At 41.5% G+C, this 22243-nt stretch overlaps 1 protein-coding gene across 2 annotated transcripts in view; it reads right to left on the bottom strand.

Annotated features, from left to right (window-relative positions):
• The window catches only part of mettl22 (methyltransferase 22, Kin17 lysine), a 46881-nt gene that overhangs the window by 7170 nt on the left and 17468 nt on the right, over positions 1 to 22243 (bottom strand). For both annotated transcript variants that reach the window (XM_062453731.1, XM_062453723.1), the window contains exons 4-11: positions 20903 to 21033; positions 20640 to 20680; positions 18339 to 18483; positions 2020 to 2091; positions 1697 to 1750; positions 1434 to 1514; positions 1117 to 1219; positions 547 to 715 (exon numbers count right to left, since the gene is read on the bottom strand). In XM_062453731.1, coding sequence (XP_062309715.1) covers positions 547 to 715; positions 1117 to 1219; positions 1434 to 1514; positions 1697 to 1750; positions 2020 to 2091; positions 18339 to 18483; positions 20640 to 20680; positions 20903 to 21033 — 796 coding nt within the window. The remainder of the gene's footprint in view (positions 1 to 546; positions 716 to 1116; positions 1220 to 1433; positions 1515 to 1696; positions 1751 to 2019; positions 2092 to 18338; positions 18484 to 20639; positions 20681 to 20902; positions 21034 to 22243) is intronic.

The raw sequence follows: 22243 nt of genomic DNA, 5'->3' as shown, positions 1-22243 counted from the left end.
TTTGTAAGTAATCAACAAAAATTGGAACACCTTTAGGAATTGTTAGCATCAACTTTCAAGGCTTTAATTTACTTCCACTTCTGCAGAAGAGCTGCAAGTTGTTAACTCCATTACTTGTTCCCCTTTTTCTTTTTCGCATGACTATAATGAACATAATTTTTCAGTTTCTGGTGACCTAAACGTCTTTTTTCTGTCAGTTTACCATGTACTTTTCCACCATTTCAGGTTATTCACTGGACTTGAACTGCTTAAATCTCAATAAAAACTGGAAGAATTGGGTTGGCCTAAAACGTTTGACCGGTAGTGTATGTATTTTATACTTTACACAGACTTTCAGGGAAGACATGCATTTCAAAAGGAATGCAATGGGCCCCCTATCAATCAGGTTGAGGAATGACTCCTTATAACAGCTCTGTCTTTTTATGTGATGAATAAAGCCAAGTGTTAGGGTGTGTGTGTCCATGCATTCCTTGGGTTTGGGGCTAGCTGTAGTGTAAGTAAGTATGTAAGTAAGTATGCTCTGTGTGTGTGTTTTGTTTCCCTCACCAGCTGCTCTATGCGTTCATACTGCAGGTGCTGTGGAAAGGCGGGAGCAACCTGCTGCACTTTGAAACTCGTCCGTCCACCCATCATTTCCTGCATCTCTGACAGACAGTGACGGAAGTGGTCGTAGGCCTCGCATGACACGTCCATGTGCCTCAGTGTGAAATTCAGCCTGGGTAAAGCATACACAGACATGCACACGCACACACACACAATTGTACACCCACACAGTTTATAAAAAGATGTAGACATTACCACAGGGGACATAACTCATTAATCTTTGTACCTTGTATCTGTAAATCCAAAAGAATTATCTGAAATCTGTGAATTGTAAAATCAGTTGCTTTCACATTCTCTCTGGACTATTGTGGCTACAGTGACTGGACAAGAACGTCTTCCCACTGTTAGGAACTAGTTTTGCCTGAGGTTAGTATTTCACTGTCTACTGCCGTCTGATGTATCTAAAAGGTTTAGATAAGTACTATCCATTCAGTCTCTCGCTTTATGAAAGAGTAGTCAACAAAAGACAAGGAATGGTAAAGAAGTCAACTACCTTTTTACAGTCCTACTGACCTTTTCTCTATAGCCACGTAGACTGTGCAGGCTTGGTGGAAGTTATCACAGAGTCTGTAAACAGTCTTGAAAAACCCATCGGTCAGGTCATCATCGTAACACACTGAGGACAGGCAAGTAAAAAAACTAATCAAGGATCCCACAATACAATGCAATTGCGTCCACGCTTTCGGCAAAGGCAATCTGGACATCCAGTCTCCCTGATACCACTAAAAGATACTCATCTAGCTAAAAACCAGGATCTCTTTAGGATCTCCTTGTTCTGGAGGCCGGAAGACTGGTGTGTCAACTTTTGTTGGGCCCAGACTCCATCTCACCATCGGCAGCAATTATGAAGGTAGTATTGTCATAGAGATCAGCTACTTCCTCCTCTGTCCATCCGAATTCGGTGTCGCCATCTGAGAAATAAGGGATGGAAAGAGGTGTTAAGGACAAGAGAGGATGAAATGTGTGTGTTTCCGAAGTAAGGGAGAAATGAAGTAAAAGAGAAAATGACAGTGTGCAAGAGACAGCGAGACATGTCTCTGTGTGTGTGCGTGGTGTGCCTGCGTATGTGTGTGTAATGGAGACTCCTGCCCACCTGTGCACAGATCGTGCCGGAGCCAGTCCAGCTCCCTCACTCTCATATCTCCACCTGTTCCAGAGTCAAGAAAGAGAAAAACACTGTCTCATGGGGAAAAAACATCACATCATCAGCAACAGTAATGATTATTTCAGTTTTAAACCCACAGACTCATAAAGTAGGCTATATCCTGTACATTATGCATATATTCACTATTATACTTCTTTGCATCACTGTGTTACCTCTTCCCGATATTGCGGTACAAAAAGTTCAGTAAAAAATCTCCAACACTCCTAATCACTGCTGAACATTGCATGAACTGTCCTTTGACATTCACTTACCTGTTGGCTCTAAAAGGTGTTGGTTCAATGTCATATTCCTCTGACACATGCTCAGCAGGTCATCCCCGATATCTGCCGCACAAGGTTAGATGTGAGACATTTGGCCAAACAAGGGCTATACAACTAAAATAGTTAGTTGTTTAGTTAGTTTAAAATGGTATTTTGTTCGACAGTTTACAGTGATGTTTATTCTAGGTCAATATAAAATAAAAAAAATTGTAAAGTCTTGTGAAATGTTATTAAAAATGACGAGAGGTTGGAGGAACCGCTTTCAGGGCTACATTGCCTGGAGATAGTTAACAGGGCTGCGTTTCCCGAAAGCGTCGTAAGCCTAAGTTGATCATAGAATCCATCGTACGACAAATCTTAGTTTTACGGGCCGTTCCCAAAGCCATCGTAGCTAAAGTGTCTCTTGAATATTCGTAGCTTTTAAAAGCGCATAGATTAGCCTACTTCTTACGAGCATGTTTGGGAAACGCACGTAAGAAATATCAATGGTTTCGTTTTTTGCTCGATTGTTGCTACGATCCATCGTTATCGGGAAACGCAGCCCTGGTCATTGCTTTTTATTTTCCTCTTAAAAAGACCATCTAGATTGATATTTTGGGAAAATGTCTTTACGTGACTGAAAAGCGTCTTATTATTCAGATCACCACATTCGACCGCTCAGCCAACACTTGCCTCTTTTGCCACAGTTGTGCGCTGAGGTGAGAACGTTATGCAAGATGTTAAAATGCCAACATCTCACCCTCTAACAAGCAGTGCAAGTTTTGGAGCGGTACACAGTCCCCCTTATTTCAGGGGATCAAATATAATTTGACAAATTTACATAATAATGGATACAAGTTCCAAGCCTCCTATGTACTTCTTTCTTCTCATCATTCTCGTACAGGTGATTAGTTTAATCTGTCCAAAGAATGCTGTCCCAGTACTGGGCTGCCTTTAAAAAATAATTGGGGGCAAAGACACAATTCTGGCCTTTCCATTCTTGAGGCTTATGAATTGTTTGCACCTTGAGGTGAGCCCTCTGTATTTGCTCTCGTGAAGTCTTCTCTTTATGGTAGACTTGGATAATGACCACCTCCGGGAGAGTGTTCTTCACTTGGTTGGGTGATGTGATTTTTTCTTTTCTTCCCAATGGACAGGATCCTGTGATCATCCACCACTGTTGTCTTCTGTGGACGTGCAAGCCTTTTTGTGTTGCCGAGCTCATCAGTGCATTATTTTTTTCCTCAATGTACCAAACTGTTTGGCTACTCCTCATATTCCTGCTATCTATCTAATGGGTTTTATTTGGTTGTTTGTTTTTTGCAGCCTAAGGATGGCCTGTTTCACTTGCTTTGAGAGACCCTTTAACAAAGGAATAACCCAAACCAGTCCATGAAACAGCTTTTGAGTCTATTGTACAATTACTTTTGGTCATTTGAAAAAGTCTACATACTAAAGTTCTGTAATTGCTAAACCATTCCTCCAATTTTGATGTGGATACCCTCAAATCAAAGCTGAGAGACTGCACGTCCATATGCATTGTTAAACTGTAACTTGAATCTTGATTCCGATTCCAATAATTTTTGTAGAGAAGAAATTTAAGACTATAATGTTCTGTTTTTCTGATTCTGATATATCCATATCATCAATATCCAATGAAAAACAAAACATGTCCCACTTTCTGTATTTATTCAACAACATTTGTAGGCCTATTATCTTATCCAGTACTATAACACTATATATGCAAACCAGGGATGGAAATTAGCACCCGCCACCAGCCAAATGCGGGTGATTTTGTGTTGTGGCGGGTAAACTCGCTTCACCTACCGGCCACCGTGGCGGGTAAATAAAAATAGCATACTGTTTCACCCGGACACTTTAGAGGCGGCGCACCTTCAAAAATGCGTTACATCGCAGGTGTTAAGAGGTCCGCTGAGAAAACATCTCAGGAGGAGCCAGTGGACAAAGAGGCGAAAGTCAAAAAAAGTTTTTTTAAAGAACGATGGAGAAAAGCAGACAATGGGGAGTCCCGCAATTCATAGTTTTCACGTGACGTCACGTTCCAAGGGACACGCCCCCCTGGAGGGCAAAAAAGACTTTCCGCTGCCCGCCACCCATTATAAAGTCATACATTTACGTTGAGTCTGCTGTTTTTGTTTAGGCATAATGCCGGATAGTTGTTGTGCTATCGGATGCACTAATTGCAGAGGAGACAAGCCTGGGCTGGGTTTCTACAGAATTCCGTCCGATAAAGAAAATATAGAGAGGAGAACATTGTGGATTTGTGGCATTAAACAACACTACCTCTGTCTCCGGTGAGGGCATACAATGGCAGCCGTCCAAATATACACGTATTTGCAGCGAACACTTCATCAAAGCCAAGCACAAGTAAAGTTAAACGCAAGTATATTAATGATCGTATTTTTAGACATAAAACACATCTTTATGTAATCGGTTTGAGATAGTATGTTGTGTTTCGAGGCGACCAACTGCATTGGTCGTAGTGAGATAAAGTTAGCTAGTTAGCTAAATAGTTGGGTTGTTGTGTTAGACGCCAACACTTGCAGTTTGTGTCTATATCTTTCCTTTTTTTTAGCTGAGAGGTGATCAAAGAAACGTGGGAAGGTAAATTTGCCGGCTTTTGCTGCGTCTCAAAGGTGTGAGCCGCTATCGCCAGCAGCTTTCTGCCCTCCAGGTCACAGAGCATGTCACGTGACTGAAAACTATGAATTGGTTAGTTTATGACGAGACAAATCTGATAATGTACTGCTCTGTATGTCGTCAACACGCTTCAGAAGATGCCAAAACTAATAGTTTCATTCATCACTCATTTAATGAAATGTATATCAGTTCGTGGTTTGTGTATGTATAAGAGAGAAAGAGAAAGTGTCAGTGTTTCATTGAGACTTGAGATTAAATAAACTGCCTAAGTATTGTAGTATTAATTTTCACATGCAGTTACACATTGTCGGTTAAAAACAAGAAAGTGGCTGGTAAAAACATTGAGTGGCCGGTAGATTTTGAAATCCACCAGCCACAGTGGCCGGTGGACAAAAAAATTAATTTCCATCCCTGATGCAAACTGCAAAAAGTATCAGAAATTGATGTCAAACTATGAGATGGAAATAAATACGAGGGAGAGGTTTGCCTAACCTACAATTTCTATTTCTGGGAAAATTATTAAGTTATTTGCGGGTCGCCCCTTTTGCGCGTAGTGTCCGTCCATTTTGACGTCGGAAGACAACGTTAAAACAACGCCTTAATGGAGAGGCACTAAGCAATAAACGTTTTGGGTTTAGACCGAGCTATAAAGTCAACCAATCAGCCTGTAGCTATGTGTAAGGCTCAACCGGGGGAGTACAAGCAACAGTGCGTAAGAAGAAAATCTCTTGCAAATTAGCAATTTTACCACCAAGGGATTGTAATACCCTTAGTATCGGATCCATGGTTCTGGGAAATTTGAAACCGGTTCTAAAATGAAACCGGTTCTCGATACCCAACCCTAGTAAACAGCCCAAAAAAAACGTAACTTGTGTCAGTGAGTTGGCTATGGTAATTTCTCAGTTTTTACAGATTGTGAAAGTGCAGATTGTAAGCTTTCAAATGATGTGTCATACATTGAAACCTGAAAATAGTTGAATTTCTGAATGTTAAACCTGGAATGCTCTAAGATTCTAGACCTTTTCACGCCTTCACACAGGGTGTGATTGTTTTCATGTTAATCATTAGAAGCGCAGAGTGCCGGTCATTTCACCGCAGTGAAGAGAAAATATATATAAATTTGCACTCTATCAAATTCCAGGATGCTGCTTTCTTGACTTAGATATGTGTTTTATCACCAAGTATTTTTTTATTTTCAAAATCACACAGGGAAAAGTAAGTTTAAAGCCAAAGGCTGCAATTCGCTTTCCTGCCAACAGATGTTGCAAGGGTTTCTTCGCACAAGTATGTAATTCAGACAGTTATAACCTAAATAAAATGTATATGTATAACACAATATGTATAGCCTATGCATACTTATGACAACAATTTGTAGGCGGGTAAGTGCAATAGAATTTGAGGTTGTATGTGAATGTGTTTTAATTGTGGTTGAATTGTGAGCTCCTTTGTTCATTGTTAAGGAACATCCTGTGACTGTACAGCTTGCAGAAAAGGAGATGGAGGAGGATGAAGAGGGAATATGTTTTTGTCCTGATGTTCTGACCACCCTATGGGGCATCTTACCCTTGGGGGTGGGCATTTTCTAAATCCTTCCATTTAACCCTCGTGCTGCCTTCGGGTCACATGACCCAAAGGTTCATAACGAACCATCGTTGTGTTTACCCAATTTTACCCAATACAAAAACAAATTAAAATAATTTTCTTTTAACCTTTGCAATGTGGGGGGTCTGAGACAGCCTAGCTGTTAACCCTTGTGCTGCTTTCGGGTCACATGACCCAAAGGTTCATAACGAACCATCGTTGTGTTTACCCAATTTTACCCAATACAAAAACAAATAAAAATAATTTTCTTTTAACCTTCGCAATGTGGGGGGTCTGAGACAGCCCAACGGTTAAAAGAAAATGCTTCACTTTGTTTTTGTAGGCGGTAAAGTTGTCGCAATACGACGGTGGGTCACAATGACTGATGGGTCAGAATGACCCGAAGATAACACAAGGGTTAAAAGAAAATGCTTCACTTTGTCTTTGTATGCGGTAAATTTGTCGCAATACGACGGTGGGTCATAATGACTGATGGGTCAGAATGACCCGAAGATAACACAAGGGTTAAAGCACTTTTCAGTATTGAATAAATAATTTGTATTTGTAGAGGTAATACGGCATCATAACTATTTGAGCATACAGTGTCTTCAGAATTATTCCATTACATAAGCGCAATTCTTATGTAATGACATTAACAGTTTCACCGTGATATGTCAAAACATGACAATTACAGCTGCTCAAACGTTGTCCCAAAGCAGACTAACGGTGCGTGTCCACTACAGTGGAGCGTGCGTCGCGGAGCGTCGGCTTCCAATTCATTGTCAATGAAACCGGGCGTTGACACGCGTCAACGCTCGCGTAGGGCATTGTGGGAAGGCGAGCGGAGCGTTGCAAGATGGATTTTTTCTCAACTTTATGTAAATGAGGAGCGTTAAACGCTGGCGTTGGCCAATCGGATTTGTTTCTTGTAACGTAGCAACCGTTGGTCATGGTAAACATTTTTTAGGTTTCTCAGTTTCAAGATGGAGGAGAAACTTATCGTATGTGTGTCTGCACACCCAGCCTTGTTAAAATTATGCCTGGCGCAGGGTTGCCGAGGTTGTCTTGTGTGTTTTTTGTACTTCAAAATTCAGTTGTCACATTATTTAACTTTCTTTTGTGCTAGCTATATACCTATATTTATATCAATAAGCATCAATATTGTCGATATTGAGTACATGAACCCAAGTCTGCACACATTGCCATGACACAAACACATTTACACAAACCACAACAGTGACCTTAGAGAACTACAACTCTGTATTAACTGTTGGACACGCCCCCGAGTGTGGTGTACTGTGGGAAGGCAAGCGGTGCAGAGCGTTAAAACAACGCTGTAGTGGACACCAGTGTTGTGCACATTCATACCTCTCATGATCTAGTTCAAAGTTTAGTTCATACAAGTAAATATGAATCGTTCACGGTTCATAGTTCACCATTTAATTTCTGAACTAATTCATAGTTCAGTTTATTTCATAGTTTTAAGGTGTGTTTACTGTGTGTAAAAATCCTGCAAAAAATAATAAGGTGCATCAGATCAGATGTAGTCGTTGGGTCTCTGCTTTCTGCTCTCTTTTTTTTCACTTGCCATTTTTATGAGACGGAGAGCTGTTGTCTTGGAATACGTTGCTTGTTTGGTCTAGGTGTGTGCGATGAAACATGGGTAACGTAGTGCAAAGTCAAGTTAGTTGGTTTAGGTTAGGCTACATACTGAAAATGTTACGGGCACTGAGCAACGACATGGTGCAAGCATTTGATTTAGACAGCGTTTCTCCTCAGGAGAAGGAAAACATTCCGTAACGTTTTAGCTAGACCTCAAATAATATGAACGTGTTCACCGTTCAAATTCATTATTTGTCATTAAGTTGCATTCAGTTCATCGTTCTCATAAAAATAAACGTGTTCAATGAACGCGTTCTTTTGAACTCGTTCATGCACAACACTGGTGGACACGCACCGTAAAGCTATTACCCTGCCCTTTCTATTCATAAAGATTCAACAGTTGACGTGTTGCAGAGAGGATAGAGAGGCTGACTTGCAACCACATGCTCTTGAGTTCGAATCCCCATTTAGCCTGTTGTTGTTTGCCAATCGATTTTGCTCTCTTGTTGACCAACTCTTGACCTTCTACAATGTACATTTTTATAATATTTTGTCATTTTGAGGAGGAACCCGCATCGCTGCTTGCAGCTATATTTATTCTTGTAATTTATCTCATGAACTCATGGGTAAAACGTTTTGAAATTTGGCACATTGATACAACATGCCACAACTAACGCCCACACCAAGAATGGCCCACATCAGACCATAGGGGGTGCCACAGGCCACGCCCAAATGTCCACTTTTCAAAGTGATGGCATTGCAACCCCATCGCTCAAATTCTTCTGAAATTTGGTGTACATGCCTCACTTCTCATGAGGAACAAAAAAAGCCTTAAGGACCCATAAGGTCCGCCGTGATGGATTTTCTTGTACAGTGATAATTTGGGAGAACCTTCAAAGTTCCTCTTCTCTTGATCCAAAAATCTAATTGACTTGACATTGCTGAAAGGGGTGTATTTATGTAAATTTCCACATTGCCTCAATACGTTTGTGTCATAAATCAAATGCAATTTTGAATGATGTTTCTTCAAACCTAGGCTTTAAGGTGACACCCCACTGAAGTACCATGCAAAGTTTCACCTTGATATGTGAAAATATGACTGAACTTGATAGGGTACAATTTCTGGGGAAATTGTAGGGTGTGCTTGCTTGCGTCGGTTGCACAGGGGTCCGTTTTTTAATGACATTTTTACAACTGATATTTCTGTATATTTTATATAAAAATGCATACTTATTATTTATAAAGATTACATAGATTTAAAAGCATATTTTTTTTGCTGCTCATTTACAACTCAAAATACGAGTGAGGTGTACAATGAAATAGATGTCTTCTCATTTCCCCTGCAAGAGGCAGCCTCATAGTTGAATCAAAACGAATACATTTGGCAGACCGGTGTAAAAATTGACCTAATCTCTATGACTTAAACATCCTTTTAAGTTTTTCCCTTCTCGTGATATTTTCAGGCATTTAGCCTACTCATATTGCATTCATTCATTAATAAAGAACCCCCTTTGAAGATTATTCTACGACGTTACCGGCAGTAGAAGATTGAATCGTGATTCAAACAGTACCATCTGCTAACTGAAAATATGCCCCCAAAAACGTAAATAAGGTTGACATTTATTAAGGGGAAAATCCCTCATTCATAAAAAGCTCACTGGTAGCGATCATTGTCAGTAACAACGCTAAATGCGATATAGCCCTGTGTGGAGAAGCTGCCCCGGTAAATTGTACTACTACGGTACAGTACTAGACTACTGCTGTGTTCGTCTTGGTAGCGATTGCGTTGGTTGAATTGGATTTAACCTTCCGTTGTACGGTTTAGGCTGAAATGAATTATTTTCATGACAGATTGACAAAGTGTAGGCTGTGGCAATGAAGTTCAGGTTAGTAGTTAGACTTTTGATTTAAGTAAGGGGAGTGCCGAACATGTTCTGTCGCCGTTTGACTTCCTAAACAGCTGTGGAGATGTTAGCTACTCACTAGTGTCTCGGGTAGGCTACAGCGTTGCAGTGAGCTACACTGGTTTGAAACCACAGGTAATGATAATTTCACCCACAAATCGTTTACTTGTAATCTAATGTCATAATAAATCCTACAACGAAAATGTATTTGTGAGGAATGTTTATTTTAACGATTGAAAACAGATGCATCATAGACCACTGCAGTATGTGTTGCCCGGGCAACAGAGGCTAATGTCATGATGCTAATGCTTCAGTGAAATAGTAGACTACTGGACTACTTAATAATATCAGCTTATATTGTACGTTACACATCACAATTGTGTGTCATATCACAAAGTAAAATGAGCAAATAGTTATCACCCAGGCCTCTTTGCTTGTGGTGTTTCTGCAGCTGCCTTGCAGTAAAGCAGTTAGCCTAGCCATCTCCCAGAAGTTAACAAGCTGCTAAACTAATGTTCTGCTAGAGATAGTCACGCGCGTTAGTAGCGTCAGTGACTGTGGCTAGCAAGTTAGCCACCGTTAGACACAGTAGGAATTCTCCCACGATTCTCATGGCCTGTATCTTGTATCGAAAGTGCTCGAAAATTAGCTCGCCTAATGTATGGTGGACTGAGAAAACACATTTGTTAGTCAAAGCAGAGCGAGCGCATGTCGTGGGAGAATTCCTACTGTGTTAGATTTACTGCTTCAAATTGAAAACGGAGAAGATATTTAGAGTAAAGACAATTTACTTAACATCTGTGTTAAATATCGTCAATTAACCCTTGTGTTATCTTCGGGTCATTCTGACCCATCAGTCATTGTGACCCACCGTCGTATTGCGACAACTTTACCGCATACAAAAACAAAGTGAAGCATTTTCTTTTAACCGTCGGGCTGTCTCAGACCCCCCACATTTCGAAGGTTAAAAGAAAATGCTATTTATTTGGATTAACGCCAGCTGCAGCAAACACTTACCCCCTCCCCGGTTTGGCTGTTCGTGACGGTCAGCTATGACAGTCTTGAGCCTCGATTTTTGCAGATTTCTGTGAAACTTGCTAAAATAAAAACGATGTAGCTAGATTAGGTACACTTTAAGGTCAATGTACATACCTTGTTTGGCCAATTTGGTCGATTGTGGAAAAGAAGTCGAAACGTTTTTAGTTATGGAGAGCCATCGCGCTAGCTCAATTATAAGAGAGAATAACAGAAATGTAGCTAGAATCCACACTAGGGATGGGACGTATGGCACTGACGCATCGATGCTTGTGTCGCAAAACCAATACGCACAGTTTCGAAAAAGTGTTTTGGAGCTTGTATCAAATTACGAAACCACGTGATAGATGACGTTCAATGCTTCAAACGTCACAAACTGGTTCAAAGTTTTGCCGCTCTTCTGAACCAGAGCCATAGAAGGAACGAAGCCACCGCTTCTTGTTCAAGACAAATCTCACATTGCCAGAGAAGCAGCACCAGGCATCGCTCGAGTTTCTTCCATCAGTCATTATTATTTAGCCAAATCCGTATTGTAATAATTATAAATCCGTGCACTTGAGTGTTGTGTTATTTTATTGAAATGAAACGTAACATGATGGGACTAGGTAGGTCTATACAGTGCCCAGAAAACAAATGTTGATGATTCGTCAACATTGTCAACAGTAATAATAATTAGTAAAAATAAAGTCCCTCCAGTTCACAATAGGCCTACATATCACAAATGTTAAGAATAAGAAAAAATCTGTGTAATCTAGTTTAATTGATATAAAAACCGTATCGTATAAAGTCCGTCCACCCCCATCAACAGGTAACGGCTTTTTCGGTGGTGTAGCTGGTTAAAGCGTTCTACGACAACGTTATGATAATGCGAGGCTGGTTACCCGAGTTCGCGCCCCAGTGCAGGGAACTTCGGAAGATATTCTTTAACTTTTACTGTGAGAAAATGATATAATTCTAACGGCCTTCAGATGTATCACAACATTTTAATGTGTGAGCACTAATATCAGATAAAAATGAACACATGTAGCCTTAATTAAAATATTAAATAACGTAGGGTAGTCTACCGTCGGAGACAACCACTACGCCTCATTCAGCCAGTTTAAACGGCTGCTATATGACGCTGTTCATTTTCAATGCACCGATAGTTCGGCTCTTTGGGCCGGCACAATCCGGAAGAAACCACCAAAGCTTCACAAGGCATCGTTCGCCCATCCCTAATCCACACCTCAAACAAGTTAACCTAGACGCAAAACTATACGTCCAATCCAAAAAATACGTATATTTTCCGAGACCCAAACTCTGCCGAAACCATAGATATCCTTTATATGACTGTGCGGTCAGAAATACAACTCTTGGCAGTTTCGAAAACGTGTACCCAATTCTGCTTTCATGGTGCGTGTCTCAGAGCCATAGAAAAAGAGAGTTGCGACACTTCCATAGACTCCCATTGTTATCGAGGAATGCGAAAGTAAAGCGTGTCACATGCGACCTGTAGTTCCAAACATTGCATTTTCCACCGTTCAACCCCATTCATTTTCAGTGTCTCCGAAGCAAGTTAGCTGGTAAATTGATGAAAATCCTTCATTTTTTCATATTTTTACCACCACATATCAATTGTTATTAGTAGTATTTCATATAGCTAGCTTTAGATAAAGTTTATCGTAAGATTATAGCTTGTTTGATTCGAAACGCAGTTAGAGCTAGACGGTCTAGCTAGTATCTAACATAAGCAACACTTTTACTGAAGCTAGCTAGAGAGCACGTGTATCATAACCAGAAGTCAGTTGGCTTATAGTCTGTCAAATTAGTTCTAATTATTGGTGTTCGTTGGCATACAAAGTAAGTCTTCTATATATAGCTCTTATTAGCCTAGTTAGTAGAGCTAGCAACAATGAATTGCAAATTAAGTGGTCCGAAGCAAGTTAGCTGGTAAATTCACGAAAATCCTGCATTTTTTCATATTTCGACCACCACATATCAATTGTTATTAGTAGTATTTTATATAGCCAGCTTTAGTTAAAGTTTATCGTAAGCTTGTTAGATTCTAAATGCAGTTGGAGCTAGACTGTAGGTCTACGTAAGCAACACTTTTACTCTAGCTAGCTGTACATGTATCATAGCCAGAAGATCACCGGATCACTACAAACAAAAGGAGTGGAAGAACACAGGACATATTGTACAATAAAATGTTTTATTGAATGCAGTTGGTTGCCTTGTTTATTCTGTTCTATTTACCAAACTCTTTTCTTGTCTTAAATTGAGCAGTTGCTGGTGATAATGGTTAGATTCAACTTGCATCAAGTACTACACATATAAGTGTTGTTAATGTGGTAGGCTAAATTGTAAGTGGGCTGATGAATAAAAAAACGTTTAACAAGACCCATTTACTTCAACCGTCTAAGGTTAAACGTTAAGTGGAACAATATAGTCCTCATTAGGTTACTGTTTGGTATGTACAGTATGGTACAGTGCCGTTTGTACAGTATGGTAGCTAGCATAGCCATTTCTAGCTCTGCTTCACAATATTGCGTTATGTATAAGTTCATGTAATACATACATGTTAATAAAGTATCAGACATACATGATACAACACACCAGTAACCAATTGACTATGTGTTAATATACCGAAAATGTCCGTGAATCGAGATGGTGCTGCTGTCTGTCCCGCCAAAAACCATTCAAACAGGTTGACAGCAGTGGGGGTTTTGTTTAACTTCAGGGAGCTACCGGAACCACGTGACAAAAAAGCTCTAGCTTTTTTCCTGTGTTTCACTGGCAGTGAGTGTTCACAATGTTGTATTTCACTCCATTCTACACCAAACACAGTCAGGGAGGACTGACTTTAGTAGATACGAGTCTGCTGAAGATAGCCAGAATATCGGATTTCTTTAACCGAGCCTGTTTCATTCATCATTTGCCTGAGAAAGCGACTTCCGTTGGCCAGCTTCATTGAAAACCATTCAAACCGGTTGACAGCAGTGGGGTTTTTTGGAACTACAGCGAGCTACATGAACCACGTGATCACGTGTCGGCGAGATCAAAGCGTGTCGCAACTCTCTTTTTCTATGGCTCTGGCGTGTCTGTTTGGTTGCCACGGTGATGGCGCAGCTGTGATAGCTAACGAGCTAGGCAGAGAGAAAAACGAACATTTACCTAGCATCCACACCTCAAACAAGTTGACATAGACGCAAAACTACACGTCCAATCAATAAAATGAGGATATTTTCCGAGACCCAAGACTCTGCCGAAACTAGAGATGTCCTTTATATGTCTGTGCGGTCAGAAATATGTCTCTACCGGCAGTTTCGAAATCGTCTTCCTTCTTGCTTTCTCTGACGGATTTTACCCACCTCTCCATTGAAGTTAGTGAGAGAATTTGAAAGGCTGCTCTCGCTTCAAGGCTCATAGCTGAAAATCTGTAAATGTGAGCTCTTTAATAGTTACATTGGCTGAAAGAGGACACTTTTTCCTACATTTTAAGGTATAACTTGTTTCTGTAAGTTAAACTATATGAACGTTAGAGGAATTTGTTTGACAATTTAGTTGAATATCATAAAAAGAGCAGGCAGCAGTGTGCCACTCTGCTTGCTGCTCATTCATAAAAATCAAGAAGGAGCAAACATTTTAATGTATTTCAAACTGTCATAATTCAACATTGGCTGAATATTTGGAAAAGCCGAATCATTTGGGAATAGCTGAATGTCTTGTGAACATTTTAAAGGTTGAATGGTGTCTCTAGCTGAAAGTATGCTGAAGTAGTTACGTTTGAAAGAGGAGGAAGCTTTTTTAGCTTGTTTATTGAAGCTTGTTTATTGTGCTGGTATGCAAAGGGTTGTAGGTTCAATACCAGTCAAAGGCATTTTTTTTGTCTGACAGAATGGTTTCTAATCTTCCGGTCAATCCTCCGGTTGTAAAACATAGCAATGAGTGTTTATTTGAGCCCATCACAACACTCCGATCATCTGTTTAGCGAGACTGTGTAAACCACTGCAAAACAAGCCAGGTTCACCACAGTAACTAGCTACTAGTAGTTTACGCATGGTAGTGTCAGATTCACAACCGAGTTAGCTCTAATGAAATATATTGATTGTTCAGGTGGATACCTTTCCTGTTGCGCAAAATCATTTCAGTAACCTAAGCCAGGACACATCGCCACTGATGATATGCATGATTTGATCCTTCCCTTCCATGACAAGTTATGGCATCAAGGGAGTCAGATGGCTGAGCTGTTAGGGAATCGGGCTAGTAATCAGAAGGTTGCCGGTTCGATTCTCCGCCAGGCCAAGTGACGTTGTGTCCTTGGGCAAGGCACTTCACCCTAATTGCCTCAGGGGGAATGTCCCTGTACTTACTGTAAGTCGCTCTGGATAAGAGCGTCTGCTAAATGACTAAAATGTAAATCCCAAACAACCTTTTAAAAAAACTATGAATAAGCTATTCTTTACAGCAGCAACCCAGTCATCCCGTTGTCCCAGTTTTATGTCCCATATATAAATAGGACTAAATTACAGCTGTTTGAACTTTAACCAAATCTGACAATGCTTGCCATTGGAGAAATGTCTTATTTTCTGAAACAAAAACTGAACAGTCAAATGTCTGTGAATAGCTTAGTAGGATGAGACGCAGTGCTGATGTGCAAAGGGTGGTTAATCCAGTCAGTAGTATAAATATTTTTTTATTCTGACAGAAATTTGAGTTTCAAGTCTTCTGGTTAATCCCAGTGTAACTATCTATTATGTCAATTTCACAACATTTTGAATTTTTTAGGGAGGAATCCGCCATTGCTGCTTGCAGCTATATGCTATATTTGATATTGTACAGTATTGTTTAGAATTATTTAGAATTTGTAAATGTTCTAAAATTTATATCTAAGATTCTTATGTTTATTGTAAGCACCTGCCTGCCATAGTAAATTCCTTGTTTGTGTACACTTAACACACACACATAGCTGATTCTGATGCCCCTGTCAGAAGGATCTTCAACTCCCACCTCCGGGAGAGCTTCAATCATGTCTCGGGGGGGGCCGGGGACATTGAGTCCGAATGGGCCATGTTCCGGGCCTCCATTGTTGAGGCGGCTGACCGTAGCTGCGGCCGCAAGGTGGTCGGTGCATGTCGCGGAGGTAACCCTCGAACCCGGTGGTGGACGCCGGGGGGTGAGGGATGCCGTCAAGCTGAAGAAGGAGGCCTATCGGACTTTATTGGCTGGCAGGACTCCAGAGGAAGCTGATGTGTACCGGCAGGCCAAGCGGAATGCGGAGGCAAAAACCCGGCCGTGGGAGGAGTTCGGCGAGGCCATGGAGAACGACTTCCGAACGGCTTCGAAAAGGTTCTGGACGACCATCCGGCGACTCAGGAGGGGGAAGCAGTGCACTGTCAACGCTGTATATGGTGGGGATGGTGCGCTGCTGACCTCGACGGGGGACGTCCTGGATCTGTGGAAGGAATACTTTGAAGACCTCCTTAATTCCACCAACACGCTTTCTGAAGTGGAGGCAGAGTCTGGGACATCGGGGAGGGGCCTTTCTATCTCTGGGGCTGAGGTCGCCGAGGTGGTTGAAAAGCTCCGTGGTGGCAAGCCCCCTGGGGTGGATGAGGTCCGCCCGGAGTTCCTTAAGGCTCTGGATGTTGTAGGGCTGTCTTGGTTGACACGACTCTGCAACATCGCGTGGACATCGGGGACAGTGCCTCTGGACTGGCAGACCGGGGTGGTGGTTCCCCTCTTTAAAAAGGGGGACCGGAGGGTGTGCTCCAACTTTAGGGGGATCACACTCCTCAGCCTCCCTGGGAAAGTCTATTCAGAGGTTCCGGAGAGGAGGGTCCGTCGGATTGTCGAACCTCGGATTCAGGAGGAGCAATGTGGTTTTCGTCCTGGCCGTGGAACTGTGGACCAGCTCTATACCCTCGGCAGGGTTCTGGAGGGTGCATGGGAGTTCGCCCAACCAGCCTACACGTTTTGTGGATTTGGAAAAGGCGTTCGACCATGTCCCTCGGGGGCTCGTGGGGGGTGCTCCGGGAGTACGGGGTACCGGACTCCCTGATCGGGGCTGTTCGGTCCCTGTACGACCGGTGCCAGAGTTTGGTCCGCATTGCCGGTAGTAAGTCGAACTTATTCCCGGTGAGGGTTGGACTCCGCCAGGGCTGCCCTTTGTCACCAATTCTGTTCATAACTTATATGGACAGAATTTCTAGGCGCAGCCAGGGCGTTGAGGGGGTCCGGTTTAGTGACCTCAGGATCGGGCCGCTGCTTTTTGCAGATGATGTGGTCCTGTTGGCTTTATCGGGCCGTGACCTTCAGCTCTCACTGGAGCGGTTCACAACCGAATGCGAAGCGGCTGGGATGGGAACCAGCACCTCCAAATCTGAGGCCATGGTTATCGACCGGAAAAGGGTGGAGTGCAATCTCCGGGTCGGGGAGGAGATCTTGTCCCAAGGGGAGGAGTTCAAGTATCTCGGGGTCTTGTTCACGAATGAGGGAAGGATGGAGCGTGAGATCGACAGGTGGATCGGTGCGGCGTCCGCAGTGATGCGGGCTCTGCATCGGCCCGTCGTGGTAAAGAAGGAGCTGAGTCAAAAGGCGAAGCTCTCTATTTACTAGTCGATCTACGTTCCTACCCTCACCTATTGTCACGAACTGTGGGTAGTGACCGAAAGAACGAGATCGCAAATACAAGCGGCCAAAATGAGTTTTCTCCGCAGGGTGACCGGGCTCTCCCTTAGAGATAGGGTGAGAAGCTCGGTCATCCGGGAGGGGCTCAAAGTAGAACCGCTGCTCCTCCGCGTCGAGAGGAGCCAGTTGAGGTGGCTCGGGCATCTGATCAGGATGCCTCCTGGACGCCTCCCTGGTGAGGTGTTCTGGGCACGTCCCACTGGGAAGAAGTTACCTGAGATCCACACTGGGGACTGGAGTCCCAATGTCACAGTAATAAATAAAGGGATTTCAGTAGAAACTTTTTGAATTTACAAAGTAGTTACACTTGCCTCTCATATTTGCAATACTTGGACTGTGCCCTGACAATAAATAAAGAACAACACATATTTTGCTAGGACAACTGGATCTGTCAGACCTTTGCATGTCTATGATGTCCCTGTGTGTTTATACTTTTAACTGGGGACAACGTGATCATTGTCAGCTGAGGGTTTCGGGGCAAGATGGCAGACTGAGCGGATGCACTTTTGAGAGCACACGCTAAAGTTCCTTGAAAGTTTCCCCACAACCAGTATTGCACAGATAGAGTAGAGCATCATTTTCATCATATTTACAAACAGACACATTTTTGCTACACTAGGCCAACTAACTCCTCTCAAACAAAATCATCTTTCACAAACCCCTTTAAATTCCCATTGACTAGGGCAGGCATAGTGTTAAGCATAACAGTTGTCTAAGAGAAAGTCTTCTGTTATCGAGACACATACAATTTTTCTCAAGAAGGCATTTACACCCATTTACTGGCCTTAAAATATCTTTTTCTATGAAAACCCTGATAACATGTGTACACCAGACATCAAAGACAAGGTTAGGGTGACCATAAATGTTAAAAGGGACAACCTGTGCAGTAAACTGTTTTAGCCATTATTGCCATGACAACGCTTGTCAGCCCGGTCCCTGACCCCAGCTCGAGAACGGTAGTTTCCCGGAAGGTGGCAGGCTCAGACAGAATGAAGTCGGCCAACAGGAATGCCGCTCTCCAAACCTGGCAGAGAAGGGGATGGAGGATAACCATTGTTTATAGTAGGGTGATGATGAAAATAATATACTGAATCTTTTAAATGACTGTATGCCATCATCCAGAATGATGGCATAATTTATTGTTATAGCAATAAGTTATGTTAAATTATAGAAATCTGCAGCTGGAATACTTTACAGTACATTTTCTTCTATCGTAGGGGGGGACATCATTTCATTTAAAAAATGTTTTAGGTATAGCAGATGTGTGGCATGATAAACATGCAATTTTTAAGAAATTGTATTCATTTAGTAGAGGCTTTTATCCAAAGTAACATAGAAATATTGACTATAAAAAGTACAGCAGAAGATCAAGGATCAGAAGTGAATCGCTCTACAGTATTTCAGTGGTCAGTTAAGGAACAGTCTGTATTTTCTATCCACAATAACCACATCTCAGCTACCAGGCATGGTGGAAACAATATAATATAGTATAATATATAATAATTAAATATTATAATAATTCAATATTATATAATCATTAACCTGTCCAGACAACTGGAAATCATGTCCAGTATACTAAGGCGCATTTCCGTAAAAAAGACTGTTCCATGGCACTAACCACTGTAATTAGAACTGTGAACTTCTAGTCCTTGTTTGCTGCAGTTACTGTATGCACGCTGCTTTTGAGATGTGTCTGCAAAATGAACAAATGTAAACATTAAAGGTTATGAGGGACAATAGAAAACTGGAAAATAAAATAAAAGAGGATAGTACAAGAAAGAAAGAGACGGAAGGAAGATACAAATAAAACCTTCACTTTATTTGAGCGTTTTCACATTGACAGAGGATGTAAACCATGATGGGTGTAGCTACAAATGTTAGCTTATAGGGGAAGGTAGAATGCTTAGAATATGTATGATGTTGAGATAAAATGTGGCTATGATTAGAGCCCGACCGATATATCGGCGTGCCGATATTATCGGCCGATATTAGGCATTTTCCAAACTATCGTATTTATAATGGCCGATAAATGAATATTAATGTTTAAAAATATATATATAATTATTTTTGTATTTATTTTTATTATTGTGTTTTTGTTCAAAGGACTTTAAGTTTCATATCTTAAGTTTGTATTTTTATACATTTTATTTATCAGAACTAATATATTTTGATGTTCCTCTGTTCTGGTGTGACAATAAAACAAACAAGTTTATTTTTAAACTGCATTATAATATTATTTTAGTGAGGAAATAATAACAGGAGTCAGATGGCTGAGTGGTTAACCCTGTAAAGGCCGAATTATACTTCTCCGACTCCGTTACGGACAGACGGACGGAGTCGGACGGATTGGTTGAATTTATAGTACTCCGAAGGCTGTGGGTGCTGAAAACAATTCACCGCCAGAAGAGTAGGTGGCGCAACGTTTTTTTGTAAGTCGTCGTCGAGTGTTTATTTACCTAGGTTATCGAGAAGTCGGAGCAAATGTACGAATTTGCCGTTTCATCAATAAAATACGCACATTTTCAGCAACTACACTGCCCATTTCTCGTCACATTTTCAGATGCTGATTTACATGTACTGTAAGTCTGTAAGTCGCTCTGGATAAGAACGTCTGCTAAAAATGAGTACAAATAACTGTTAGGGGAAAAATCCTTTATCGGTCGGGCTCTAGCTATGATACAATAACAATGCTTGCAATTGGTCTTCATTGCCCACTCGTGACATTGCTTACAATTACATATAGAGGTTTCACACTGATTTGTCTTCTTGACCAGGGCAACAGTTGCTCTTTACACAAAACTAACTTATAATCTTCTTCCAATTGCACGTTCAAGTTGCCCTGCACACTACACAATGGTATTTTAATTTAAGAGACAGAATACAAATAGATCCCAATCGCTGTTAAAGAGTTTGTTGTAAGCTGGGAAAAGCAAAAGCCACAGTAACGACTTTTCAACTCTTCAGGCATGATTTTCAACAACAGTGTAAAATGATATAGCATTGAGCACGGAACACTGGCTGGGGCACCAATTAGCCTTCTCTATATCGCATACACACGACGATACACCAATTAGGCAGTTTGGTGTAAAATTGCATCAGTAATCCCTGTTCGTGGTGTGAAATGTACCCCAAAAATAAATCAGGGGAAAAAAAAGTCACTTTGAAAGAGCTTTGACTGACCTGTTTTCCAACATCTTCCAGTGGCGTGGCCATGGTGTGTTCTGAGGACATATGGGACGCACAGTTTAAACACAATGTCCCTAAACAGCGCTCAAACACACACAAACACAGGTTTACTCAAAAGAGTACACACAGACGGTTGAGGCTTGGACACATGACACACCATGACATGATTTAAATACACACACACTAGTTCTATGGTAGTAAGTGTAGTGACGGAGTACAGTTACTCATATCGATGAAGATGTAGTCCGACATATCACCTATCCTGATGACATCTCTGGGGCACTGATCTTCATCCTCATCCTCCTCTTCATCCTCAGCTGAAGCTTGGCTGAGGATGATTGGGAACACTCTGCCCTCTCTTCCCTCCATGGGTACACTCTCTCTGGGCCTTAAGTAGGATCAGAGGCCAACATTAGCTAGTAGCCCCTGCGTAGAGGTCTAACTAGCATGCTTGTCGTGCACACACACAAGTCCTACTGTATTCTATACCTAGAGGTTGTTGGGTGTTAAGAGGTTCACGTTATTCAATGTTCGCTCTGGATAAGAGCGTCTGCTAAATGACTAAATGTAAATGTTATCTGTGTGAACGTTGAGGTAGTGCCAGTAAAATAGGAGAAAACTCATTAATTGATACTAATACAAACACCATAACAGTTTATCTAGTTGGGTGTGCTCAAGCCTTTGGCGAGTGAGTTGCTTCTATTGGAATTTACGTTCCGTTGCATGGTTTAGGCTGAAGTTAAGTTTTTGTGACGAAAAGTAAAGCTAACGGTGGCTAATTGGCTAGCCACAGTCACTGACGTTACTAACGTCACTACCGTCACGAAAACACGCATGACTACCTTTGGCAGAACATTCGTTTCGCATCTGTTAACTTGGGGGATAGCTAGGCTAACTATAGCTTTACTGCAAGGCAGCTGCAGAAACGCCACAAGCAAAGAGGCCAGGGTGATAACTATTTACTCATTTTACTTTGTGATATGACACACAATTGTGAAGTGTAATGTACAGTATAAGCTGATATTATTAAGGAAGTACATCTACTTTCGGAAACAGTAGTCTACTATTTCACTGAAGTATTAGCATCATGACATTAGCCTGTGTTGCCCGGGCAACACATACTACAGTGGTCTATGATGTAGCGTTATCTGTTTTCAATCGTTAAAATAAACATTCCTCACATATACATTTTCGTTGTAGGGTTTATTCTGACATTAGTAAACGATTTGTTGGTGAAATTACCATTACCTGTGGTTTCAAACCAGTGTAGCTCACTGCAACGCTGTAGCTTACGTGAGACGCACTACAAAAACATCTACACTACACAGCTGTTTAGGAAATCAAACGGCGACAGAACATGTTCGGCACTCCCCTTACTTAAATCAAAAGTCTATCTAACTACTAACCTGAACTTCATTGCCACAGCCTAAACGTTGTCAATCTGTTCATGAAAATAATTAATTTCAGCTTAAACCGTACAACGGAACGTTAAATCCAATTCAACCAACGCAATCGCTACCAAGACGAACACAGCAGTAGTCTAGTACTGTACCGTAGTAGTACAATTTACCGGGGCAGCTTCTCCACACAGGGCTATA

The sequence above is a fragment of the Osmerus eperlanus genome, chromosome 2 (genome assembly GCF_963692335.1).
Source record: "Osmerus eperlanus chromosome 2, fOsmEpe2.1, whole genome shotgun sequence".
NCBI lineage: Eukaryota > Metazoa > Chordata > Actinopteri > Osmeriformes > Osmeridae > Osmerus > Osmerus eperlanus.
The sequence above is the reverse complement of the archived record's forward strand: the minus strand, read 5'-3'. Positions and strand labels throughout refer to the sequence as shown.